We start from the raw sequence: 27,238 nt of genomic DNA on the forward strand, positions 1-27,238 counted from the left end.
TCAGAAAACATGGAAGAAAATGGTGGGTGGTTCCTCTGAGCAATAATACCAAGGTTACGCCTTTAATCCAGCACTGGGAGGCAGAAGCAGGTGGATCTCTGTGAGTTCAAGACCAGCCTGGTTTACAAAAGCAAGTTCCAGGAAAGGCTCCAAAGCTACAGAGTAACCCTGTCTTGAAAAACAACAACAACAATAATAATAATAATAATAATACCAAGGTTGCCCCCTGGCCTCTGCAAGTGTGCACACGTGCACACACGTGTACACACACACACATACGCACACGCCTGCACACACACATACATAATTTGAGCACTCAAAAATAATCTTCCTATAGAAAAAGACAAGATCTCCTGAGTAAATTGGGAGCATGGGGACCATGGGAGAGGGTTGAAGGGGAGGGGAGAAGCAGGGAGGGGAGCAGAGGAAAATGTAGAGCTCAATAAAATCAATAAACAAAAGAAAAATAATAATCTTCCTAACTTATGTGTGGCATAATCACTATTCCATGCCCTAGTGGAACCTGTGTTTTCTATGCACATCTGCGACCTGTTTAACTTCTGTCACTCTCTAAACTTGATTTTCAGAGGATCATAAGAGTGAGAAAGAAGAAGCTGGGCTTGAGCCGCTGGCCCTCAGGTAATTCAGAAGACAATCTGGTAGAGGAACCCGGGCAGGGTGGTCCTGAGCACACAGACCAGGACGGGAAACTGAATGAGATTAGTTCATTTGTTCATTGAACACTTACTGTTTTCTCCAAATTCGTTCTTTTCTTTTGATATAATTTTATTGCCACAGTAATGCCTCAGGCGTGGTAAGCTAGAAGCAGTCTGACTCATGGATGAGCTATGTGTGTCTCAAGAGCCTTTCCCCTTGCCTACGCCTCCTGCCCCATGAACTTCCTGCTAGGCTGGCCTGCCCTGTGCTTTATTGGCAGCTAACTCAGTAGTCAGTCACTTTATTTCCTTGGAGAAAGAATTCTGTGACAGTGTGTAGAGAAAGGGGCAGAGATGGTGTGGGTCCCAGGAAGGCAACAGTTGTAGCCTTAGGGAAACATTCAATTGGTAATGCTCAGGAAGAGACTGATTCAAAGAGGCTGACTCGGGGTCATTTGTTGGTCCCAGGAAGGCAACAGTGTTGCCTTAGGGCAAACATTCAGATGGTCCTGCTCTGGAAGACACTGACTCGGGTCTTTTGTGGCCACTGGTTTGAGCTCTTTGCCTCCTGTTTACACCCAGATCACGACAGCACTTCTCAGAATATCTGTGGTGAAGGCCGTGGTGTCTGGGGTTCTTTTTGGTCTTGTTTCTCATCTCACAGACACATGGAAGGCCTACACGCGAACCAAGATGATGCCACTTATCCAACTTTCAAATGTCGAGACAATGTTCACTCCACATTTTCGGAGACTTCCTTTTAATTTTTATACTTGTCGGAGATGCTAATAGTCCTCAGACTGCCCGTGTTTTAGGGACCACCTATTAAGCAGTCGCGCATTCAAGGTCTGGCCGTGCCTCTGCTGATGCCGGCACGTGGCCTGGGCACTGTGTGGCTACTGCTATCTATCCATATACACCACACGTACCCAGTCAGAAATGCGTTCCTTTCCTATTCTCTACAGAATGGCGCCCGTGGCTGACACGGGTCTCCCATGGGCTCTAGAGAAGACTAGCTGGTCTTGGTGACCTTGGTTTCACCCGTGGCCTGCTCCTCTTTCCTCCAGGCTCAGCAGGGAGCTCCAGGAGAAGGAGAAAGTCATTGAAGTCCTACAGGCCAAGCTGGACACCCGGTCCCTCTCACCCCGCAGCAGTCACACCCTCTCCGACTCCCAGCGCTCTGCCAGCAGCACCTCCTTCCTGTCTGACGAGATCGAATCCTGCTCCGACATGGATGTAGCCAGCGAGTACACACACTATGAGGACAAGAAGCCCTCGCCTGGTCACTCAGGTAGCCTCCACTATCGGAGTGGCAACTTCTGTGTCTAGACGGAGAGGAGACCTCGGGATCCAGGCCTTATAATCCGCTCTGTGTATCAGGCTGAATGGAACATGGCTCTGGGACCAAGTGCCAAGCACAGGCTCCCATGGGGTAGATCCTTGCTCTGTCACTGGCTTTGTAAGTAATTCTGCCACTCTGAGTTCTGCCATCATGTACATGATGACGTATAATCCTGAGTGAGAAGCCGGTAGCCCGCCTTTACTGCTCACGGAATCATCTGAGGGGCCTCCTTCCTTAAGGTAAAACCACCTCAAGTCCTTGCAGTTTCTGCATAGTGGCCCCTGAGAATCTGTGGGCTTTCACGGATGCTGCCAGGGGGGCAACTTCAGGGTTTCCAGGTTCTCAACTCCCTCTGTCGCCCCAAAGGTGGTTCCCTTACTGAAGGAGCTACCTAAAAGTGAGAAAATGCACAATGCAAATGACCCTTATCCTTAGGGCGTTTCACAACAGCCAGCCTCTGGCCCTGGTACTCCCGGATGATATAAGGCCTGGGTTCCCGTTCTCCGTAGAACACCAAACATTTTCTCTCATTCACGGGTTTTGTAGAGTCCATCCATCATTCGAGTCATTCCGCTGTGTTGTCTTCCAAACCATCAGCATCCAGTGCATCTCAGGGGCTCAAGGTCGAGTCCAGCAACAGCCCCATCAGCTTGCCAACTCCCCAGAATCCCCTCAAGGAGGCCAGCCAGGCCCATCCAGGTATGCAACGGCCAGTGGGGCAGTAGATCCAGCTCTCCCAGCAGCCGGCTTGGTTTTCCTCCAGGGACAAGGGTGGAAACTGGTAGAAGCCTAAATCCGTTCCATTCTAGGCAAATCGGGAGGCTAGTCTCGTTCAGCATCTGTATGTGATTTTTAAAAATTAGAAAACAAGAAATCTGTAATCAGCCTTGATCTATGAACTGGTTTTGACTAGGAGTCGACTAACCCTTTTTAATAAGTATCTTCATTTCTTTCTCTAACTCATCCTGGAGAAAACAGGCACACATTTTTATAGGATTACAGTAGCAAAGAACAGAAGGAAACTCACATCTGTTAATCCTATTCATGCTGCCTACTTATCTGGTACAACGCCTTTCCGCATTTGTGATACAGCTAACGTCATAACTAAGTGCTGTTTCTTTTGTATTGCCGTCGGTGGATTTATGATGGGTTAGGAGTCCAGAGTACGGACACGGCGCATGTCCTAGAGACAGTGAGAGGGGGGCACTAGCTTTCATGTCTCAGCATAGCTGGAAGTAGTTCATTGATCACTCACAGTTCTGCTTCCGAGACGGCAGAGAAAGGTCAGTCCCCACTCCCTGCCGTTCTCTATGGCTGGCTACCTCCATGGAGTGTGTGATGAGGTCTGATTCCCCCAGAGCACGGTCCTATACCACCTTCACCCTTCCCAATCGTTCTCCCACCTGAGCCTGGACTCTGTAGTTCTGGGTCTGAGTGAGCAGCAGCTGGACTGAGATCACGGAGGATGGGCTACTCACCCAGAGTATCCACAATCTACCTAACGCTTTCAGCTCAAAGAGAGCCTAAGGCCAGGGCTTTTAACATCATAGCGCCTTCCTAAATGATGCCTGGACTGGGACTCTAGGCAGTTTGCGTGTCTGCAGTATCACTCTGAAACAGTATCAGCACCGCGGGGCCAATGATGTATTGTAGATGTAGTCGTGTGTTCCACATAAGACACCCTCTTTAGGGGCTGGAGAGATGGCTCAGAGGTTAAGAGTGCTCTTCCAAAGGTCCTGAGTTCAATTCCCAGGAACCACATGGTGGCTCACAACCATCCCTAATGAGATCTGGTGCCCTCTTCTGGCCTGCATGCAGGCAGGCAGAACACTGTATCTATAATAAATAAATCTAAAAGAAAGAAAAAAAAATAGACATCCTCTTTAGGATAGTATTGATTTCTGCCCTTCTCCCCACTGGAAAAAAGAAACAGATTAAAACACTAGACTTTCATAGTGTTTCTAAAGATTTGGCTACACATGGACTACATGGATCACTGGGGGAAAAGACTTTTTAATTAAACTTCTGGGCCCTATTCAAAGAGCTTATCATTCTACTACTATGCACTAAGACAGTCCGTGTGTATGGAGGTGGTGGTGCACACTTCCAACCTAGCTCTTGGGGCTGGTATGCACTGCATAGTAAGATCCTGTCAAAGGAGGGGGAGGAAAGAAAATGCAAGAGAGGAGGTGGAGCCTTTTAAGAAAGGGCTGGGAAAAGGAAGGAAGACAAACAAGACAGTACCCTCCTGGGAATATACGATCAAAGTATATCACATACACGTTTAGAAATGCCTCAATGAAGCCCATGTTATTAGCGTCTAAGCTAATGAAAATATTCAATATTATTCTCAGACAGGTTTGCAAGCTACCATCTCAGCCATGCCACCTTGGCTGTTTCTCATCTTGTGAATGAACACATTGCTTTGGTGGGAGCAAGCTTCAGAAATCCAGAGTCCCACACTGTACCTACTAGTAATACCTGGTCTAGCCTGCCGCCCTCAGGATGTTGCTAACACAGTCACAAAAGGAGTTCTGGATGAGTCGATGGTCTTTTCTCAGAGAGAGGGGCCTGGGCTGGGTACACGCTATGACCAGCATCCCGGGGCCTTTGAGGAAATAAGCATAGTCATCCTGTCTTGCCTCTGGAGCCAGTTGCCTCCGGATTAAGCAGAGGCTATAAATACCTGCCAGGCTGCTTCTCAGGGATAACACTTGGCCTTGCCGGCTTAGCCTATACCACATTAAGTGCTGGCCACATGACAGACCCCCATCTGATCAGGAAACGATCTGTCTCCCTTGTTTCTTCTCTTACTTTTTTTCCTCTAATAATGTCTCCTTTCTCCCTAACTCTTTATTTCTAGGCTTTCATTTTAACTGCACACCCAAGCCGGCTAGCCTTTCCCAGACACCAATGCGCTCAGCTCCACCCAGCTTCCTGCCTTTCAGGCCCTCTGGCCCTCCCCTTCTCGGTTGCTGTGAGGCACCAGCGGTGTCCTTGGCCGAGGCTCAACAGGAGCTGCAGATGCTGCAGAAGCAGCTGGGAGAAAGAAGTGAGCACTGCTGCCTTGGTGTGCTGATGCGTGGCGGCCCACACAGTGCTGCTCTGCATGGCTTTGGCTGGATGGGGGTGAAGGGAAGACTAGGCACAGGTCCCAGGTGGCAGATGGAGGGGAAGCTTGCTCGCTTCTTGTCTGAAATGTGGCTGCTGTTGTCCCTGGGGTGTGTCCCATCAGCTACAGGAGGGATTCAGACACTTTCGACCTGGTGCTCACAGACTGCTAACAGAGTTAGGCACAGCACAGTCTGGCAGCGTGCACCCCTGGAAGTCTGGGAAATGTTAACAGCAGGCGGGATAAAGCAGTTATGCTTTGCCCTGGCAGGGTGGCCCCGTGCATGGACGGCTTTGTGGGGTCACTGCATATCTTGCTGCAGACTGCTCTAAATGACATTGGATCCCCAATATCATCAGTTTGGGATACAAAGGATGATGTCGAGATTCAGAAGCAGAGCGGGGTAGAGCCCCCTTATAGTTCAAGTTCATTCTGCACCCCCCAAACAGGAAACAGGACACGTAGATGGATAGAGCCGTAACCACCGGCCATGACAAACAGCTGTTGTGAATTCTGTCCTCTGGGCCCATAGGTGGTTTAAACGCATGTGACTGCAGAGCTCGCAGAAAGGGTCTGCTGTGCATGCACTGGATGCCTCGTTGTAAGACTTTATGCACAGAATCACTTTAGGGTAGGAAAACAGAAGGACTTTGTAGTAATGATTTTTAGAGTCACCTAGAAAGGGTTTGAGAACTTCCCTGAAGTCACATGCTATGCCTGCAAGAGAACTTGAGTGAGCCAGAGATTAACAGAGATTCTCCACACCTAGAGTATTGACTGACCACAGATCAGAGCCCAAGAGTTTCTATCTGTAAAGCCCCTAAGGGCATTTGGATCAGGGGCCCCCCGCTCCTGCTTCTTTTTAATCAACCCTGAAAATGGATAATTTATCTAGTTGCTGAGTCTGTGGGCTCTGAAATCTAAGGGAATAAACCTTTGAACATCAGTACAGGGCTTACCTAACACGACTGTGGTCTTGCCGGAGGCTCACTCAGGGCACCAAGTTAGAGCAGGCAGCTAACACTCCAGGACATTGCCCCGTGAAAGGCATGGACTGGGAGCCTGTGCCCTGCTCCTGGTCCCCCCAGACCTTTGTACTAGGGTGCAGTTGCCCAGCTGCCTGAGCTGTGGGTTGGACCCAGTGGAAACACTCTGGTGATTTTCCACACCTATTCTCTTTAGAGACCCGCGGATGGGCTAGGACTTAGGACCTAAAACAACTCCATCAACAGTTGTGACACCAGCAAACATGCCCCATGTCAAAATGGCATGGTATTCTTTGGCTTCCATTTCCTTCCCTCTATCCTTTTCCTTTTGTCTTTTCATGGTTGTCAACAGATCTTCATGAAAGAATAGGAGACTCCTGTGCATAAAACAGTGTGTGTGCGTGTGTGTGTGTGTGTGTCTACATTTCCATGGGCGATTCTAGCATGTAGCCCAATCTGAGAAGCAGTTATAACTGAAAATATAAAGCTGGTCAGTGGCCCTTATACTAATCCTCGCTCAGAGTCTGAACGGCTTGGAGGAGTTGATGGACTCGTTTCTTCATCCCTGTTTGCTTAGAGGAAGTTGCCTGTCTATTTGCCCCGTGTTGATAATCATTGGAAGAAACCAACCCATCACATGGTCTAAACTATGGTCCTGTGCTCCTCTTTGCACCCGCTCCCTAATCTAGACTTAAAAACAGAAGCAGGAATATAAACTCTGCGTAGGGACCCTCCTTTCAGACACCCTCAAGAGAGGTCAGACACAGGCTGCACAGGATTTCACTGAACGCTTGCCACTGCTTGAGGGGCGCAAGGAGACACCTGTGGTCACATAGGGTCTCTGAAAGTACCATCCTAGGACAGAAGAGGTCCCAGCATCCTCCTTAGAACATGTTTGATGATTCTTTAAGGTTGGATAACACACTGTAGTTTGTCAAATCTTGGGGCGGGAGGTGGAGGATTCAAATCACAACTTTCCCCAACCCAAGCAAAGAGTTCTTTAATCTGGAAGCATCTAACTGGATTTTATACCCGTCTCCCTGAAGGCAGCATACAAAGATTGACTAACGTTTAGCTCTGGGGATGGCGAATGCAGGCAGATACATACTCCCGTTTGTGGGTGTGACCAGTCAGAGAGCCCAGCACATTCTTTACCCCTAACTTTGGAATGACTCCTACTTCCAGAACTTTCCTGAGTTCTATCACAAGGACCTATCAGTAGGACTCAGAAATGGTGCCCTGAGCTTTTCCTTTGCATGCCCAAGTGATTTCAGATCTCTCTTTATCCTTTGCCTCTCGGCAACTCACTCTAGGAAAGGCAGATGGGGGAAGTCAGGCTTGAGGTTTTGAGTTTTCACCGAACCCATACCCTGCGATGAACTGGGTTACCGACATCCCCCATGTCCACCGCTAGTCTCTCTTCTCAGTGCTCTCAGTGTCCTCATGGTTCTTGGCTTCTGATACCGTTCGTTTCTCCCTTGTGTTTCCTTCTGTCCAGGTGTTAGCATGGCTCCTCCTGCCTCCACAGCTACACAGCTGAGCAGCCATCCAGAAGCTAGCTCTTCCCGCTACCTCAACCCCGCTCAGCCCCACTCTCCTGCAAGGGGCATCATAGAGCTGGGCAGAATCCCAGAGCCTAGCTACCTGGGTGGCAGCGGCCAGTGGGACGTGATGAGGCCTCAGAAAGGGAGCATCTCTGGGGACCTGTCCTCAGGCTCCTCATTGTACCAGCTGAACTCCAAACCCACAGGTAACACACAGACCTGGGACTTGCTTTCTTCAGAAGGGAAATATAGACAGGATACAACTTCTCCGTCCCTCAAATATGTCCTGTGCACAAAACCCCATCACACCAAGTGGAGGGGTGTAGCTCATGGGGCAAATAGCACGACGGAGCTCAGTTCCCACAGTAGGAAACTGAATTCCCAAGAGACAGCCTAAAGTGAAAGGGTTCGCTTGTAACTGGAGAGTACTTCTTCTGGGTCCTAGAGCCATGCAGGGGACTCCTTATTCCTGTCTTAGTAAAAGTGATGCAGGGAAGCCTCAAACATTGGTCCCTAGCTATGACAGGTAGGTTGAGGGCATGTAGTTTTTACCTTAGGGCTTTCCTTTGGGTGGGAAAGAATGGATTTTGCTGAAAACTGTCAAATCATATATCAGTAAGAGTAAAGGGGCTGAAAGGACAGTAAGACCTTCTCGGTCACCCCCAACCACACCCAAGAGGTGGGCACACCTTGCCAGGTCAGTTAGGGTTGTCAGTTATTTTGTTATTTTTTTTAATTTCTTTTTTATATGCATTGGTGTTTTGCCGTGGGTGTCGGGCCCCTGGAACTGAAGTTAAGACAGCTGTGGGCAGGAGGGGAGCAGAGAAAAATGTAAAGCTCCGTAAAAATCAATTTAAAAAAAAATTAAATAAAAGACAGTTGTGGGCTGCCATGTGGATGCTGGGGATGGAACCCAGGTCTTCTGGAAGAAGAGTCAGTGCCCTTAACTGCCCCAACTGTCAGTTACTTTCTAAGTGATACATCGCTCCCTTTTTTCTGTGGATGGCGGTCTGTGGGCTCTCCTTAGCAAGGGGCCATCCTGTGCTTGAGGAGTTCCCTTCTTAAGCAAAGCTGTCTGGGTGGGAAAACACCGTGAGCGTAAGGAAGGTGATATTAGGGCCAGGCTAAGCATGCCCTGGCGGAGCTCACCTACCCTAGCAGCCAGCGTTCTAGTTCCTGCCTTGTCCCGGGATGGTTGCAGGGGCCGACCTGTTGGAAGAGCATCTTGGTGAGATCCGGAACCTGCGCCAGCGGCTGGAGGAGTCCATTTGTGTCAACGACCGTCTGCGGGAACAGCTGCAACACAGACTCAGCTCCACTGCCCGGGAAAGCGGTAGGCGAGGCCCAGCCTCTGTCCCGACAGTCCCTAGGCAGAGCTCCACAACGCTCTAAGCCCTCCAATGCTCTTTCCTTCACTCGGTTGTCACAGTATTGTCCGATGTGTCTGAGTTCAGAGACTGACTTTCTTTAGCTTCTTGTCCCTAATCTCTATGTACCTGACTGGTTCTCTGTGTCCTTGTGACTGGTAAGCAGTAAGTCAGGTTGATGAAGAGCCTCTCCCACCCACTTCACTTAGGAGGCCATTAGTCCCCCACCCCCGCCCCGACCCCTGCCAATGTTGTCATCTGGAGGTCACCCTTCATATATGCGATTGGCCCTTCTATACAGCAACCTCAGTCAGTGAGGGAGAAGAAGCTTCCTACACAATTGTAATGACTGCACATGCTAGGGGCACACAAGAATGCATGCTCTGAGAACTAACACGTATCACTCTGCATCAGCCACTGTGCTCGTTAATCCCACACCTTGAGGGTCGCAGATTTCTGCTGGGTCAGGACAGCAGATCTTTGGGGGAAAGGAAAAGCATCTGATACATGGGACATACATGTGTTTTCTGGGACAGGTTCCACCTCTCACTTCTACAGTCAGGGCCCGGAGTCCATGCCTCAACTCTACAATGAAAACAGAGCCCTAAGGGAAGAAAACCAAAGCCTGCAGGCTCAGCTCAGTCACGCTTCCAGAGGTGGGTTGTGCAAAATCACAAGCTATAGTTCCTCCTAGGTCTTGTGTCTACCCTGGCCAGAATGATCACCAGCTGGAAAAGCAAAGAGAAGGCTGATGGAACAGCTACCCAGATTTACCAGTCCAAGATTTACATTACTAATCTGTCTACAAGGGGCTATTCCCTAAGACAATGGTTCTCAATGTGTGAGACCTTTTCTGGGGGTCAAACAACCGCTTCACGAGGGTCATTTAAGACCATCAGAAAACACAGATATTTACGTTATGGTTCATAGCAGTAGCAAAATTATAGCTATAAAGTAGCAACAGAAATAATTTTATGGTTGCAATCACTACAACATGTGGAACTATATGAAAGGGTCACAGCATTAGGAAGTTGAGAACCACTGCCCTAAGAGATCCCAACCCTGGCCCTTAGGCTGCTAGGTTCTGGGACTGAATGGCTCTAGGAAGCCCATGCCTTTTAAAGTGTGCCACATTCATCCAGCTAGCTGTCTACCCAGCTGTCTTGTCGCTTTGGAATCTGCCCCCTTCCACCTGCTCATAGATACTGGGATCCACAGCAGAAAACATACGCATCTGTAATCTCTCATATGCCTCCAGACCAGTACAGCTGTGGGCAGCTGTCTGGGTCCTGTTCTTCATTCCTCGGCCTTCTCACTACCTCCCTCACTTAGGGATGCCCTCCGGTGGTCCTCCTGTCTCCATGTCCTCTAAGGCTTTTACAACCCTGCTTAATCATCATCTATAAGTGGGCATCATTTCCCATGTGGCCTGGGAGGTAAATTACTTTAGTATTAATTGACCCGATTAAACCAATATCTGACTAGTAACACATTATTTTTATTTACAAATATCTTTTGAATGGCTAGTAAAAGGCTACGAACAATATATGAGAGTATTAAGTCCAGAATGAAGGAATCCTTATGGAGGCAAAAGGCAAGAAGAGCTATTTCTCCAGTACAAGGAGATTTGAGAGGCAAGGCCCAGGACAGAACTAAGGTTGATGGATGAGGGGAGGCAGAGAGATTAATTTTCCAGTGCATGCTGGGAGAGGAGACCAGCCTCAGTGGTGAGACATAGTAAGAGATGGATACACTTGTCATGGACTAGCCTCAGATGAAGAGTCCCTGTAGATCCTCTTCAAGAATGTCACGTGGTCAGAAAACACCAAACGTCCCAATTTTCAAAATGATGACTAAAATATATTCTGAAAACCATAAACAAGAAATCAGTGCTGGTCTTTGATAACATTGCAGGTAGAGAGTTGATCAGCTGCTGTGGGCGCCTAGAAAGCACTGGCCTTTAGGAACACGCTGCCTTCCCTCAGAGCAAGGGCAGGTGTGCTTACACAGAGGGTCAGACACCACTAGGAAAGAGACCCCCACCCCGCAGGATGTGGTGTCCGCTAAGCCAGACTGCCCCCCCACCCCAGGACTTTTCTTCGCCTGGCCTCACATGTATTTTGGGGTTTGACTTTCTGCTGATCTTTAGGCCATGACATAACTATCCCTGTGCCCTACTCACTAGGACACACCCAGGAAGTGGAGCACCTGCAGGAGGCTCTGCTCGCCTCTCAAGCCCAGCTTCAGGAGCTGGAGAGGGAGCTGGAGCAGCAGAAGGCTGAGAGGCAGCAGCTGCTGGAAGACTTGCAGGAGAAGCAGGAAGAGATCTTGCACTTCCGGGAAGAGAGGCTATCCCTCCAGGAAAAGGACTCCAGGTAGGCGGGGCCTTGGTAAGGAAGGCCCCACTTTCAGTGCAGACGTGAGATTAACAAAACAGTGGTTTCTTCCTTTGGAAAACCGACTCCCCTCACTGTTCCTGCCACAGTGGTCACTGGGAGCAAAAGGAAGACTCCACTTTGAGCAAAAAGAATAACTTTTGGTATTCCAAGGTCAAGAGGTGAAGTCCTATTACGAAGGTTTCGGTCTGTTGGAGACCGGCAAGAGAGTATTCCCATGCTTCCTGTTAGATACAGGACATCACTTTCTCTAAAAGCTCTAAGTTGCTATGCCAGTAGAAACCCTGTGTCTGTCTCTCAGCATGGAGAACACTGTAGAGCCAGCGAGAGACCCATGAGGTGATTTCACTGCTGCCAGCAAAGGGAGCTGATGCTTGGACTTCAAGCTAGTTTGCTTGACCTGCCCCAGACTCTGCTAAGTGAAAGTGCTCGCCACCCCACCCCACCCCAGAGTTGATGCCTCAGGCACAGGCTGGCTCACAGCTCACATCCCCCACGGACTCAGTGAACTCTTGCCTCTCCTTGGCAGGCTGCAGCACAAGCTGGCTTTCCTGCAACAGCAGTGCCAAGAGAAGCAGCAGCTCTCGGCCTCCCTGCAGTCAGAGCTCCAGATCTACGAGTCACTCTACGGAAACCCTAAGACGGGCATGAAAGGTACGAGGACTCTCTGCCTCTTCTCTGCCAAGCCCAAGGCTGGGGGGCTGTTGACATGAGTGGGCCGAGCCTGGGTGCCCTTAAGGACAGACCCCAAGGATCACACTTCACTCACTTAAGTAATCAAAGACAATCTAATCAGGGTGAGATTATAGCATGTTTTCGTTTTAATAAAGTAATGTCCTCGGGCTGTCACTGAAAAGATTTCAAATGTGGTAAAAACAAGCATAGCAGCCTGAGCAATGGATGTCTACCCTCCTCCCTTCCCACAGGGAGAAACTGACTCAAAACCAAAGGAAAAACAATACCTAATGAAACACCACTAATAGGTCTCACATTTCTAGTCTAGGTTTAAATATTAGGTACTTACTGAGCAGTTTTTTTTCATCTACTGAAATAAAAATCTAGTATTTAAGAATCCAAGTATGTTTCCCTACTCAGACGGAGAAAGGTCTGAGTTACATTATGTTAATGAGTTATAACAGGTTATAATAGGGCCCACATCATATAAAATGGGCAAACGGAGAAAGGTATAATGAGTTATGTTATAAACAGGTAATCACAGGGCTGACATCAAGTAATATGTATGATCAGCAAAGACAAACACTTAAATCACCAGCTTGAAGAAAAGCATCATGGTGAAAGCATGGAACGGGAGGCCTGGCGCTGAGGCTGCTGATGGTTTTGAAGGCAGGCAAGTTGGTAGAATCTTTTTTATACAAGGACAGTGTAGGGCAAAGGCTGTTGATAGCCCCACTCACCCTGAAACTGTGGTGGTGTGGATGAGATGTCCATGTGGTGAGGCCACATCTTATATGCAGCTAGTTTGTGGGGGACTTGGCAGCATGGGGAGCACAATGAAGGCAGGGGCTCCCTTAGGGAAGGGGTGAGAAGGTGCAGAGTCAATGGCACAGACCCCCGGAGTCAGGTAAGTGGCAAAGCAGACCCATTTATTAAGCAATGAGGAGAGCCTTCTATACCCTCCTCCCAGCACCCAGGCTGAGTTCCCATCCTTTGAAATTGTGTGCTGGTCAATCATTGGCTAGGCATGATCAGGACAGGAACTGTTGCTTGGCCCTCAGGCAGACTCCAGGTTGGCTCATTCCTTGGCCTTGTAGGCCTTACCTTCCTATAAGGATTCAGGATCACAGTGGTCTGACTTTATCCAAAAAACCTTCCTTCTTCCCTCCCTCCTTCCCTCCCTCCTTACTTTCTTCCTTCCTTCCAGACTGGCCTCAAACTCACAGAAATCTGCCTGCCTCTGCCTCCTGAGTGTTGGGATTAAAGGTGTGCACCACCAGCAGCCCAAAACTGAATTTCTTAAAGCTGGATCTAGCGCCTTAATTTGCTGAAGAGAAAATGAATTAGAACTTTGAATTATAGGGAATGCGTCAGGCTGGAATGAATGGCTGAAGCCCAGAGCTGGGCTGCAGTGGGTCCTTCTGCCTGCGGGAGCCCCTTGGTACTAGAGAAGTATGAAATCAGGGGGTGGAAAGGGCAGCCGCTGGCAGACAGAAAACGTAAAGATCAAGACCAGGGTTTACTTTCAAAGAGGAGAGCTCCATGTTGAAAATAGAGTTTTAGGTTGCAGTTTGGAAACAATGACATCTTAAAACTTGCAGGCAAATGGATAAGTCTAGAAAAACATCATATTGAGTGAGGTAACCCAGACCCAGAAAGACAAATATCATATGTACTCACTCATAATTGGCTTTTAGACATAAAGCGAAGAAAAACCAGCCTACAATTCACAATCACAGAGAACCTAGACAACATAAGAGAATCCTAAGAGAGACATAGATGGATCTAATCTACATGGGATGTAGAAAAAGACAAGATATCCAGAGTAAATTGGGAGCATGGGGACCATGGAAGAGGGTAGAAGAGGAGGGGAGAAAAAGGGAGGGGAGAAGAGAAAAATATATAGATCAATTAAAAACAATAAAAAAATGAAATTTAAAAAAAAGATGCAGTTTGGTGGGACATACTAGAGTTAGGAGACCTTTATCTGGGGAGCCTCGTGGATGAATGTAGAGACTTTTCTAGGTGAACAGATAAGGGTCAGTTGAGGAGATAAAGTACCCAAATGCTCATATGGAAGGGAGAAAGTCATGAGGCCTCAGCCCTGAACAGAGAGCCACAGGCAGCTAAGGAATGCTGAAAAAGGGAGAAATAAATAGTCTTCCCCAGGGAAGAGCCTGCCAACTGGTTATCCAACATCAAACGGTCAGCTCTGAAAACATGGATGGATAAGGACAAGTAACTTTATGGGAGCCATGCAGAGCATGCGTATGCATTACAACCACCAGGCCATGAACTGGAAGGGGTGGGTCACAAGAGAGGGATTGGAAGGAAGAAAGGGAAGGAGAGAAATGATATAACTGTATTATAATCTCAAAATTTAAAAATTATCATTAAAAAGATACAGTGATATTGGGAAGATAAAGGGCAGAAAGCAAAAGCTTTTCCAAAAGCAAGCAAAAGTTAGCGAGAATTTGGAACCAGGGGAAGAGAAAGGGTAATAGAACCTTTATCTACGAAGCGACTTCATCCTGATCCCCCCCACATGCATACAGTATGCGGTGCTTGTGCATCCTCTCATGCGGTGCTCTTGGTGCACAGGTGTTCCTGAGCTCATTTCAAATCCGCTAATGCTCCAGAATTCCTGATTTTGAATGCCAGAATCCAGCGAGGTAGCTAAATCATAGGTTCTTCCACATATTCATTTGATGACAAACATACTCAAAATATTCAGTCTCCCTCTGCTTGGCTGTTCACATAGCTCATGGCAGAGAGAATTGTGAGCTGTGAGCTAGCTGCAGCAGGACAGGTAGCAGAAGGTGTACGGTCTCGGTAAAATCCAAAACTAATTCTGTCTTGCAACATATAAGTGGCTCTCAGGTCTTCCGGTAAGAAATGTCTAATTCTGAGCTGTTTATTAGCTCTTTTTATCCTTGCATGTGGAAATACACGTGGTAAGTTATCTTCCATGTGGTAAAGCAGGGATGAGAAGCATGAAGAAGGTGGACATTCACCTAGGAATTCTGGACTCGGGTCTAAGGTTCCTGCTTTCCCTTCTCCTGTTGCCAAGAGGCCTATGTGTTCCTGCTTTTCCTCTCCCAATATGGCATTCATCAAATCTCCCTCTCCCTCCCCCTTCAGTCTTTTCCAGTTCAGTGCTGACCTGCTTTAGAGCCTGCAGGAGACACAGTATGCTGATTCTCACCTGCCAGTCCAAATGCCCCATAGGCATGCTTGACTAATGTGACCCTCAGGGGAATTCCAGGCTCATTACAGACCACCCTGCTCTGCTCCTGGTGCCCTATGAGAATGGTTGTGTCTCACAGACATGTGGTCAAGCCCCTAAGCCTCCAGTGGGGCCCTTGGTAGGAAGGAATGTCGCAGAGAAGCCTTCTGACTATTACGTGGAAATCCATGGTCAGTAATGCTATGTCCCCCTCTCTCTTCTTTCAGCTTTCAGCCTAGATTCCTGTTGCCAAGTCCCCGGTGAGTTGAGCTACCTGGTGGCAGAGATACGGGCCCTGAGAGCCCAGCTGGAGCAGATCATCCAAGTGAACAATGGTCTACGGCTGCAGCTGGAACAGCAGCTGGATCGTGGTGCTGGCAAAGCCTCCTCTGTCGGCCAGAACGTCTCCGCTGACGTGGAGCCTGCACACACACAGCCTCTCTCTCAAGGTACGAAAGAGAGGGGAGCAGAAGCTCCCGCCCGGGGAGATGTCTGTGGCACAAGGGACAGACCTGCTGAACTGCTCTGCCCGCTCAGGCGGAGACAGGACATGTTTTCACACGGTCTCATGAGTGACAGCCCGGGATTCAGGATCAGGCCTGCCTCCACGTTCCAAGTTTGCTACTTTCAGGTTATCCACTTGGGGCAAAGTTTTTAAATTCTCAAATGTTTAACCCTTAATTTACTCCACTTGAAAATGGGACTGAGAAGAGATAGCATGTATGGTTATCTGTAGCATTAAGCCAAGGGTCTGGAACAAAAAGAATTGGTTCCTCCTATGTATATAGTGCTTTAGAATTTACCAGGGGTCTTCAAATATACAATTTCACTGAAAGAGGGCATTTTACCCATCTCTGTATTTCTTTTTTTAAAAAAAATATTTATTTATTATGTATACAGTGTTCTGTCTGTCTGTATGCTTGCTGGCCAGAAGAGAGCACCAGATCTCATTACAGATGGCCATGAACCACCATGTGGTTGCTGGGAACTGAACTCAGGACCTCTGGAAGAACAGTCAGTGCTCTTAACCTCTGAGCCAGCTCTCCAGCCCCGCATCTCTGTATTTCCTATGAGAAAATGGAGTCCCAAGACATTTAATAGGCAAACAAGGGTCACTCGTGCTGGGAGCCAGGATCAGGCACATAGGAGGCAATCAGGAGCAGTGGACTGGACTCTGCTGCACTAGTGGGCAGGATAATAACCAGACTGCTGACTGGGGAAAGGGCTCTCCCACTGAGCCTCTCTCTATGCCCGAACTCAGCATGTAACATCTGTACTATGTACATTTCTGCTTAACCATATTCCATTCCAGGCATTGTACTAGATTCTACATGACAATTATATCCAAAATTGGGCTTATAAAATGCCTACCAATCTTTTCAACTAGTAATGACATTCTCTGAAACATGCCCTCCTCAGGAGTGCACACGAAATTCTTTGCCAACTCTCCGTGTTGTGGCCTATGGGTGCTGGTTTTCTGAGGTCACGCGTGTGTCACGTGGCTCAGTGTGTAGCATGTCAGCAGACCTGACATGGCGGCTGTTTTGTTTCCTAGGTTCAACTGCTTCCCCTCCGGTCCGGGATGTTGGCTTGAGTTCTCCCGCCACGGTCCTCCCCAGCTCCTCCTGCTCCGGTCCTGACTCAGACGCTGCCACCATCACCAGGACAAATGGTAAATTCAGCAGTGAAAAGACTCAGATGATGATGGAAAGCTGCTGATGCAGACAACCCTTGGCTGACTCTCGGGACAGGCAGCCCCTGTGTCTAGAGGTCTGTCTCGGGCTGGCTCCTGCCGTTGCACCATCCTCTGTCTTTCTCTTCCCTGTCCTTTCCCTGCCGCTCCGGTTTTCCTTTCTTGTCCCCTCGTTGCTCTGTTCTAGAGTGGGGCTCCTCCTCTGTATCCGGCTGCTTCACTCCCGGGTCATCCTTTACCCAGAAACTTGCTCACTGACAGTATTTATCCTTCATGTTTTTCCTGTTGAAAATGTCGTAGCATCTTTTTTTGTTGTTTTGACCAAGTTCCCAGAGAGAAGCAGTGTGAGTGAGAAAGGGGTGCTTCTGGCTCACAGCTGCAGGTTACACCCCCATCACGGCAAGGAAGTTCTGGGTACCCAACAGAGCTGTCACATAGCATCTGGCACCAGAATCAGAGAGCAGTGAACACACGTATGCCAGTGCTTAGCATGCCTTCTCCTGAAGCTGAACGCGTCAAGGACGGGGGTCGGGGAGTGGGAAACGCCAGTCAAATAATCCCAAGCTAACCCCAAAAGATTCCAAGATTATCCTTTATTGTAAGGGAAAAACTCACAGAACAGGAATGGGGGTCCAACCTCAAGGTGTGGAGTGTAGGGACAAGAGAGCAAGAGCTAGGTGGGCAGCAGTTTTCTCTGGGTACCCAAAAAGTCATGCCCCAGCCTCTTAAAGGTCATTGGCTGAAAGAGGTTTCCCATCATCCTCCACTTCATCCATCTCAGGATACCCCGTCTAGGGAATGGGTCAGCCACAACTGTGTCTTCCCACATAAGTTAATGCCATCAAAATGGTTTACAGCAGGCATGCCTAGAAGCCCACCTCCCAGACAATTCCAAATTCTGTCTGGTGACAGCACTACCTCAGCTCGGATGTGCCTCACAAAGTGACACAAGATTAATTATAAGTATGTCGACGTAGACTGCTCTGTGAACTCTACCGTCCTGTGTTACTGAAGGCTGACCAGCTTCTTCCCTCTTTCATTGTCCCTTTGGAGTCGAGTGAACTGAAGTTGTTGTTAGGGAAAGCAATGGACTCTATTTTGTTTCTTCATCAGAGCTAGGTTCAGATGACTCTGCAGCAATGAAGGACCCTCCCAAGTTGGAGGGCGATGCTATTGATGGAGCCTTTGCCAACAAACATGGCCGACACGTCATCGGCCATGTCGATGACTACAGTGCTCTACAGCAGCAGATCGGGCAAGGCAAGCTCCTGGTCCAAAAGATACTGTCTCTTGCGAGGCCAGCGTGCAACATCCCTGGACCTGAAGCTCAGGGCACAGAGGTGAGAATCTGACACTCTTGGGGACTCTCTTTGCACAGTCCTTCCTTCTACATTTTACATCGCCCAGCCACTCACAAGTGACTTAGGTTTATTCAGTCAGAATCTCTTTCCTGTCTCCCATCTTCACTCTGCCACAGATCAGGGTAACTTGATGCTTTGACTGAGAGCCCCAGAAAACCCTGTGTTTTATAACAGGGCACTTGTAAAATGCTGACATACCATGCCACTGTTTTTTAGCAACTTTGATAGCTTATACAGATTAGGAATGCTGGCATAAAGCCTCGCCTAGATAGATTAAAGTCAATCCAGTGGACAGGCAGCCACACAAACTCGTGTATAGGAAGGGTAGTGCACTTAATACCCTGTTCAGACTGAGCACAGGAGGGGAGGCAGCCAGCGAAGCTCTTCAGTGTGCTCGGTTGTTAAGAGGGAGCAGGCACAAGTGACGATGTTGTTTGAGAGACTGGCCACTCGTGGGTGCCTGCACAGGACAGCCTTGTCTATAAGGACCCTCTACCAAGGAGCAAGATAGAGTTTCTTATTGATATGCACAAAAGGGTGTGGCAGGCACAGTGTGAGGAACGGTCGTCTGTAATTGCATGTCAGACAAGCAAGGCACAGTTTCATAGAGGATGGAACACAAGAAGGGTTTCTGGCAGAGACCAGCTGTCCTGGAACTGTAGGGTAAAGCCAGGGTTTGCAGCAGGCCTGTGTGCTGGGCTCGTTCACACGGGATGCTTGAGCCCGGTGCTGGGAGTGATGGGAGATCCATGGCTACCCTGTCCTCTTTTCCCAGGTACCAGGTAACAAAAGTGTCCGGGAGCTGCGGAGCAGTGCCAGTGCTCTGAGCCACACCCTAGAAGAGTCCGCATCTCTCCTCACCATGTTCTGGAGAGCAGCCTTGCCAAGCTCGCCTGGGCCTGGACTGGTAGGCAAAGCGGTAAGAGGCTGGGTCTTGGTTGGTTGAAACCTGCCTTTTTCATGCCAGTATGGCCCTGCTCCCAACCGCTTCAGCTTCAGATATTTCTAGGTCTTGTACCTTGATGTTTGAGCTGATCAAGAGACCTGTTGACAATATGGCGCTCTTCCTCCACCCCTAAGGTCCGCCTGGCCAAGAGATTATAGACTGTCACCATGAACATGAGAGCCTCTTTTAGCCATGGTCTGGAGTCTCAACAGCTTTTAAAGTTTGTGTCTCTGGGTCAGGCCTGGGGAAGCCAGCCACCTCCTGTGGTCTGCTTGCCTCTCTGGAGGGCTGTGGTTGGCAGATTCTTACACGGCGGTATTCCAACTGCAGATAACTGTTCCTGATGTCTGTGGACCCAGATATGCTAATCCAAGGTGCTTTCATGTCACCACAGTGGAAGATACTTGGAAAGTTTCCCACTGTCCTCTGGCCAGCCCCATCTCTTCAGATAGAACATCCCTGAACTCCTAAGTGTCACTTACGATGAGGAGTTAAAGGAAATTCGACAGGACCAAACAGAGCATTTGTTTGCATTTGAGATTTAGTGCTGACCTAGAGAGAGGCTCTCTCCAGCAGGCTTTTCCATGTCTCTCTGGTGGCCTGGTCCTCAGCTGTCTCCAGCTGGGGTTTGAGGGTTTTGATATTGTTTGTTTGTTTTGTTTTGTTTTATTTTTTTTGTTCTCAAGACAGGGTTTCTCTGCATATCTCTGTCCTGGAACTCACTCTGTAGACTAGGCTGGCCTTGAACTCAGGGATCCATCTGCCTCAGCATCTCAAGTGTTGGTATTAAAGATGTACATCATCATTGCCTGGCTAAGGTTTGAGGGGTTTTAAAGGAGGAAATTCAATACAAAAAGACTGAGAAAATGGTAGCGTTCTACTCGACCATCGCGTGCACAGCATGCGTTCAGCCATAGGGGGATTGTCTGAATCTATCCCTCCTCCTCAGGGTCAGTTGATAGAGAAGGAACTCCTGGATCTGAGAGCCCAAGTGTCCCAACAGGAACAGCTCCTCCAGAGAACTAACGAGCGTCTGAAGACGGCTAAGCAGAAGAAAAAGATCATGGAACAGTACATCGTGAACCACCGTAGGTGTCCATGAAGAACCCGTGGGGAGGGCTCTTCCAAGACACCCGACCTTGCAGCTGATCAATAGTGACCAGAGGGACTCGGGAATGTTAGGGGGCACTGATGAGCAATGGTGGGTACAGAGGGAAGGGGTGTGACTAGCAACAGACCACACACACTGAGTGGCAGAGAAAGTGGTTTAGGATGCATGTGCCAAGCAAGTCAGACTCAACTGGTAACTTCCATATTGTGGGACCGTTTTATGTTTGCAGTGACCAGGACCCATGATGTCTTGAAGAAGGCACGGACTAACTTAGAGGTAAAGGCAACACTGCAGCACTTAACCACAGAACCTGTCCTTAACCCACCGCTCTGGCCACGTGTCTGTGGGGCCCCTGGCTAGCTCTGATATTCTGAGAGCCTGCTGGTCCAGTGTAGGCCATGGCCCCCCAGCAAACCCGACCCTACCTTGCTCCTCTGCCCCTCTGCTTGTCCTCATCTTGTTTCCCTCTCTCCCTTTCACTGAAGCTCGTGTCCTCTATGTGGGGTGAGGAGGCTGGGAAGTAAAGCACAGGTGACCCCTGAGGGCAGGGACATTTGGAGTTTGCCTCAGAGGCTAGTTGTGCCCGGCGGGAGTTCCCTAAAAGCCTCTGTGGAAAATACAAACAACGTAGACAGAACCTTACAAATTGCCCCCGCCATGATGGCTGCGAGGTTGGGAGTATCCTTGCCTTTAAAGGTCCCGGATGATCTTGGTTTAGTCTCATGGATCTAGAAGAGAACTTGAAAATAAACCCTGCCCACTAAGGGGAAAGATGTCTATCCCTGGCAGGTGTTCTCCACAGTTAACTCAAATGCTAAGTGCTGGCCCTCCCCCGGGAAAGCAGTGTGAGGGAGAACTATGTGTATATGATGTGGCTTCGAAATCAGAACCTATTCTCTGAATATAGACTTGACACAGCCAGAGCAGCCCAGTCTCTGCCCAGAAAGTTCCTAATTGCGTCTGCCACAATGTCTGCCCGCGCAAGGGGGTTGGGCCTTGGTGTAGCTCACTCTTTTGTCTTGGTCTAATTCTTCTCTGCTGACTCCTTTCTTTCCCGAGCCTCTGTAGCACGGCCCTTACGAGATTGCCTCTGTGCGGCCATATTCCTGTCCCAGCAAAGGTAACCGACCCATGGCCTCCGGCACCACTGGCTCAGCCTGTGGAAGCACGCCTCTCTAGTTGCCAGGCCCCTGTGGAGAGTCACAGGCCTGGGCCTAACTTAGTCCCAAGGCCTGTCACTAACTGGCTGTGTGGCTTTGGCTGGCCCCCTCTCTGTGAGCCTGCTGCTCCAAGTCTATAATGGTAGAACTCTTCTTTTTTCTTTTTCTTTTCTTTGTTTGTTTGTTTGTTGGTTTTCTGTTTTTGTTTTTTTGAGACAGGGTTTCTCTGTAGCTTTGGAGCCTATCCTGGAACTAGCTCTTGTAGACCAGGTTGGACTCGAACTCACAGAGATCCACCTGCCTCTGCCTCCCAAGTGCTGGAATTAAAGGCGTGTGCACCATCACCACCCAGCTTAGAACTCTTCTTAGATTATCTCTGAGGTCCTAGGGACTGGACCCCCTCTCTGATAACTGGGACATGACTTACCAAGAGGCCTTCCTGCTGGATCCCTCTCCCCTCTACAGAGGGCTCGTTTTGCGTGTTCGTATCTTGCTCAGCGCTTTTTTTCTTGAGAGATATAAAGACCCCTTTGGTTTCTGTTTGTTTGCCAGACCACTTGCTTTGGAGCATGAACTGACTCCTGAAGGGAGCGCTGGGGTCCAGCCACTCAGTCTGGTGATGGAAGCAGCAGGAATCTGGGAATATGCAAGGCTTCCCTCTAACCTAGGCTTTAGGAGTCTCCAGGCCAGCACTCCCCGCCCCGTGCTCCTCCTCCTAACCAGCTCTCAGGCTCTTGGCTTCCAGCACATTTGCCCCTCACTCCAGACTCCAGCTCGCTCTGACTAGGTTTATTTCCCTCTTATCTGCAGGTGAAATCCTTCAGGGCTCGGTCACACACCTCAGCCTTGTGACCCTTGCCTTCCAGGAGCCACACAAGAAGCGAAGCCAGAGGTTCTTAAAGCAGCAGGAAGGGTGGGCCTGCCCCAGCCTTGTGCAGTTGCCTACCTGCTAAGGAATACCTGGTCCCACCCCTCCCCTGCTGGAGGTCCGGAAAAGGGCTCAGAGCTGTGTCCACATGGGACAGTCAGGAAGGAGAGTGGCATCCTGGCAGCAATGATTATGGTTCGCCAAGGCCCACTGGGCCCAGCACTAAGCAAAACTGATGTAGACTGCGTAGAGGGCCTTGCGGCACTGCTTCCAAACAGCCTCGGCGGCATGGCACCTGCCCTGTCGGTTCCTGCCCCAGCATCTGTCCTCAGCACCGCCAACTCAGGGGAACCAGGACCTCGCTGCCCACAAAGGGATGCGTGGTCCCAACACCGAAGCTCCTCAGACAGTTGTAAAAGCACACTCTCGGGCGACAGTGCCCTGCTGGACAGTGTTGGGGCTCAGCAAGCTCCCCTCACAAACCCGCTCTTAACCCAGGCCAGCCCCGTGGGTCAAGCCAGGTAGTACTTTGGTCTGTACCACCACACCAGAGTCTACATATCAGACGTGGCGACTTGTAGGTGCCCCCTGCTTTGCCTAGCCCCTTCTGTCTCTTATATGATATCAAGTTGAATTGGCTCCCTTAAATGTGCTGTCCCTTATAATCCTCAGGGGAATGGGGGACTGGGGGCTGCATGGAGCCTATTGAATGTCTAGCATACAGCACACCGGTACCTCTTTGAATGGCATGGGCAAGGGCTGTTCTGTCCTGAAGGCTGTGTGTCTTCACAGTGCTTGTAGGATGTGGGTGTGTGTATAAATGTATCATATAGATTTATATGTTGCTATGGCCGTGTGTTGCAGGCTGTAATGTGTAGGCAGGTGAGAAGACACTCTGCAGTCTTCCTGATGGCTATTAAAGCAAGCCGTGTATAAAGTAATTGCTTGCCTTGGCTTCTTATTTCTGCTCCAGCTCCTAGAATAAGGATATAAGAATATGAAAGACATGTGCTGCCATCTGGCATCCCCCTGTGTGTGCGCCTTATCTCAGGTGGTCTGCCTAAAGCCCCGAGTACAAACCCTAGTTCCTGGCAAGATGAAAGAAACCATCATGAACCTGGAAAAACTCGCTCAACTGCAGGACAGCTGTGTCTTGGTAGGGGCGGAAAGATTGCAGAAAGGAAGTGGATCACATAACGGCCGCAGCAGAAGAAAAAAATTTCAGTTCTCCTTAAAGGGGGGGTGAACAACATCTCTGGTTCTGAAGAGGTGAACCTCTTTACGAACCAAGGAGCAGTGACCCATTTTAACAACAGAGGTCAGGTGTCTCTGTCAACACACAACTTCACACAGCACACACCTACACCGTTACAGGTCATTAACACTAAGACAAAGCAGTGACAGACAGACTTCCCAGCATCCTCCACCAGCTTGGAGCAGACTGTCTTCCCTAGAGGAAGGAGATGGCGAAGCTCTGCCCAGTCTGGATAGAAAAGCCCCATGCGCTGCTGGAGAGATGCTGCTGATGAAGCTGCAGATCAGGTGCAGAATTTTGATGAGAATCCTAAGTCAACGCCAACTGAACTGAGGCGACTTCTGAAGATGGTGATACTTGTAAAAGTGCTTGTCTATATCAGGACTGCTTTCCGAATTCTCGTGTTTATGGATCTGTTAAAGCCTAGGTCTCTACTATATTTAAGCTCAAGCTTCCCTTGATACTGCAGCTCTTTTCAGGTTTTTGCTTATACACAATTAATTCTTTCCAGCAAATTAAGCTGAAGAAGCCTGGGACTAAAATTTGGAGAGGGGTTAATAAAAGTCTTTACCTGGCCAAAAAATAAATAAAATAAATAAGAAAAGAACGTGAAAGAGACAAGCAGTCATAAGAAACCCAGAGGCAGAGCTGGAGAGATTGCTCAGTGGCTAAGAATACACGATGCTCTTGCAGAGAGGACCCAGGTTCAGTTCCCAGCCCCCATGTCACATGGCCCACAATGGCCTATAACTTTAACTCCAGGGGTATCCAATGCCTCTGGTCTCTGCAGGCTCCTGAACTCATACGTGCATGCCCACCACCACCATATAATTTAAAACAAAACACCAAAGGCTGGGAGATGGCCCAGCAGTTAAGAGCACTGGCTGCCTTTGTAGAGAACCCAGGTTTTATTCCCAGAACCTACGTGATGGCTCATAACCACCCACAAAGAAGCTCCAGGGGATCCAATGCCCACAAGGAACTGCCCTAGTTCCAATTAGGCTCTACCTTCTACCCTTGCCTCTTCCCATAAGGTCGCGATTTCACGAATCCATTGAGGAAGCATTCCATCATCCCACCAGAGCCCATGAGCTAGCTGTAATGCTGGCACTGCACCCAGGGCTCCCCTGCCCTCCCCATTCCATTCTCAATCTAAGGCTGCTGACTTTGCAGGGAAGTAGAATGTTGGTCACCACAGCGAGGCGTTGGCGGAGGGGGGAGATTTTCACCAGAGGGTACAAAGCTTCAGTTTCACAGAGGGTGTGAGTTCTAGAAAGCCAAAGGGCAGCACTGGGCCTATAGTTAACGTTTTCACGCTCAAAATATGCAGACAAAGGTCAAAGTGTTTGCACCAAATACATATATACACACAAATGTGACTGACAGGATAGAGGTAACGGGGAAGGCACTTGCCGATAAATCACAATCTGGTTCGATCCCCAGGACCCACAGGGTAGAAGAAGAGACCTGAGCACCTCAGATTATCCTTTGACCTTCACATGCATGCTCACATGCACACATAAGTAAAATAAATAAATAATAAATATAAATGCAATACAAAGTCAGATATACTAATAGCTTACTGTAACAGTTTGCTTTATCTATACACATATCAGAGTAGGTATAGTGTAAATATATTAGTTTTAATAAAAACGTTTCCAAGATTGTAAAATATTAAAAATAACATAAAATATGGACAAATAAGTTCATATTTTTGTAAGTTCATATTTTCATATGTTCAAAACATACAAAGGTCTGTATGTTGAATGTGGGGTTTTGTTATTTTGTGTGTGTGTGATTTTGCTGTTATTGTTGTCTTTAATGTATTCACTTTTCCATGACCTCAGGCCAAAGGTGTAGAAAGAAGATAGGCCACTCCTCTTGATTTTAGCTTGCTGGGGGGGCGAGCACGGCATGATTGGGTGGGTTGAAATCGGTTGAATCAACCCTCTGTTTAACCCTGTCTTCACGCAGGAGAGACAGGCAGGAAGAGAATGAGGTCTGGAACCATCACTTCACTTTCTTGGCTTCCATGTTCCCCTGGCTTTTTCTAAGCTGAGGATTCAGAGGGAGAGCTCCGAGTTCTGATGCTATACTTACAGATGTAGCTGTGGGTCACTGGGTATTATGCCATTGTGAAGTCACGAGCACTTGAAAGCCGGCCTCTCCCATTCCACCCATCTTTCAACCATGCTGCATCACGACAGGGGGCTCTAGAGAAGTTCTTGCCCTCCATTTAAAATGCTGCTATTGGCTCGGAAAAAGCACAGGGTGTGATGGTTGATCTTCACTGTTTACTTGGCTGGATTTGGAACCACCTGGGAGACACACTTCCATGTTTGCCATTGAAGGAGTTTTCCGAGTGGTTTAATGGGAAAGCCAAATGTCCTTTCTATAGGCTGCCACTAGAAGGCATGGCCCAGATGAATGGTGGATCTTCCCGCCTCAAAAGATCCAGATTAAGAGTGGGTCTTCCCACTTTGAATGCTGTAATTAAGAAAAACCCTTCACAGATGTATCCAGCCACTTGGGTTTTAGCTCATTCCAGATGTAGTCAACCTGACAACCAAGGACAGCCATCACAGCAGCCAGGTCTGTATCTCCCATGATTTCCTCCCCGTGGGGCTCTCTCACAATGACCAGTGACACAGTCAACCTTCTACTGAGGGGCACTGTCTGGGAGCTTCTTCAGGTTACTTTTGTCCCACGTTTCCAGGATCTAGAGAGCCCAGCACCGTCCCAAGTCTTCCCTGTCACCTTCCCAATCCTAGTTTGTACTCCTGGTACCTGCTGTTGGCGTCTCACCTGCCGAGGGGGCCTGCTGAATTTAGATTTTTCAGTCTTCAGGCTGGAGGGGCAGCTCAGCCACTAAGGTGAGGCTCACAACCAAAATGTAAGAATTTCAGGCTCCTTCCAGTATGGACTGGCAAATGCTTTACAGTACAGGGACTCAGCAGATGTACCCATGAGCCTCACTAACTTAGAGGCAGGTTCTCTAAACAGGTAGAGATTTTTATATGTATGTATGGATAGAGCAAAAGGAACAGCAAAAGAGACTTTGATTTATTACATTTCCATGAGGACAAAGGTCATTGCTTGTCAGTCGTTTGCTTTCAGAGAGCCAGGGTTTCGGCTCTATGTCCACATAACTCCAGCCACCCTCCGTTCCTATTTTCACCGCAAACATTTAAGATCATTTAATCCTTTATAACTTATGTATATACTCACAAAATAAAAGTAAATGACTTTTTTTTAATGTTCCAGGTTATCCTTGACTGTACAGTGAGTCTGAAGTCAGACTGGATTTCACGAGAGGAAAAAACAAACAAAGAAAAGAAAGAAAGGAGCCTTCAGGCAAGAAATTAGCCCCTCTGCAGGACAGAACCACAAGGTCAAAAAAAACCCATCCACACCCAAAATGGATGATTTTGATGAGATTACGAACTTCTGATATGGTTCTATGTGAGCCACTTACTTTGAACCGACACTGTGATTGGATGGAACTGGAGAACCTTGCGGGAGAAAGTGTGTGTCCTTCAC

The 27,238-nt window shown here is 48.6% G+C and overlaps 1 protein-coding gene across 10 annotated transcripts in view; it reads left to right on the top strand.

Annotated features, from left to right (window-relative positions):
* Pde4dip (phosphodiesterase 4D interacting protein) overlaps positions 1-27,116 on the top strand; it is a 213,693-nt gene extending 186,577 nt beyond the window's left edge. For 3 of the 10 annotated variants that reach the window (XM_075981819.1, XM_075981821.1, XM_075981817.1), the window contains 16 exons: positions 588-639; positions 1,724-1,947; positions 2,545-2,697; positions 4,862-5,050; positions 7,595-7,846; positions 8,842-8,973; positions 9,544-9,663; positions 11,193-11,382; positions 11,933-12,057; positions 15,532-15,753; positions 16,860-16,976; positions 18,111-18,337; positions 19,134-19,277; positions 20,254-20,392; positions 20,645-20,691; positions 22,386-23,384. In XM_075981819.1, coding sequence (XP_075837934.1) covers positions 588-639; positions 1,724-1,947; positions 2,545-2,697; positions 4,862-5,050; positions 7,595-7,846; positions 8,842-8,973; positions 9,544-9,663; positions 11,193-11,382; positions 11,933-12,057; positions 15,532-15,753; positions 16,860-16,976; positions 18,111-18,337; positions 19,134-19,277; positions 20,254-20,392; positions 20,645-20,691; positions 22,386-22,427 — 2,375 coding nt within the window. In that variant the 3' untranslated portion in view covers positions 22,428-23,384. Of the gene's footprint in view, positions 1-587; positions 640-1,723; positions 1,948-2,544; positions 2,698-4,861; positions 5,051-7,594; positions 7,847-8,841; positions 8,974-9,543; positions 9,664-11,192; positions 11,383-11,932; positions 12,058-15,531; positions 15,754-16,859; positions 16,977-18,110; positions 18,338-19,133; positions 19,278-20,253; positions 20,393-20,644; positions 20,692-21,474; positions 21,536-22,385; positions 23,385-26,962 lie in introns of those variants that run through there. The other 7 variants (XM_075981820.1, XM_075981814.1, XM_075981826.1 and 4 more) reach the window with 5 other exon arrangements.
* The last annotated feature ends 122 nt before the right edge of the window (positions 27,117-27,238 follow it).

This window comes from Microtus pennsylvanicus, chromosome 7 (genome assembly GCF_037038515.1).
Source record: "Microtus pennsylvanicus isolate mMicPen1 chromosome 7, mMicPen1.hap1, whole genome shotgun sequence".
NCBI lineage: Eukaryota > Metazoa > Chordata > Mammalia > Rodentia > Cricetidae > Microtus > Microtus pennsylvanicus.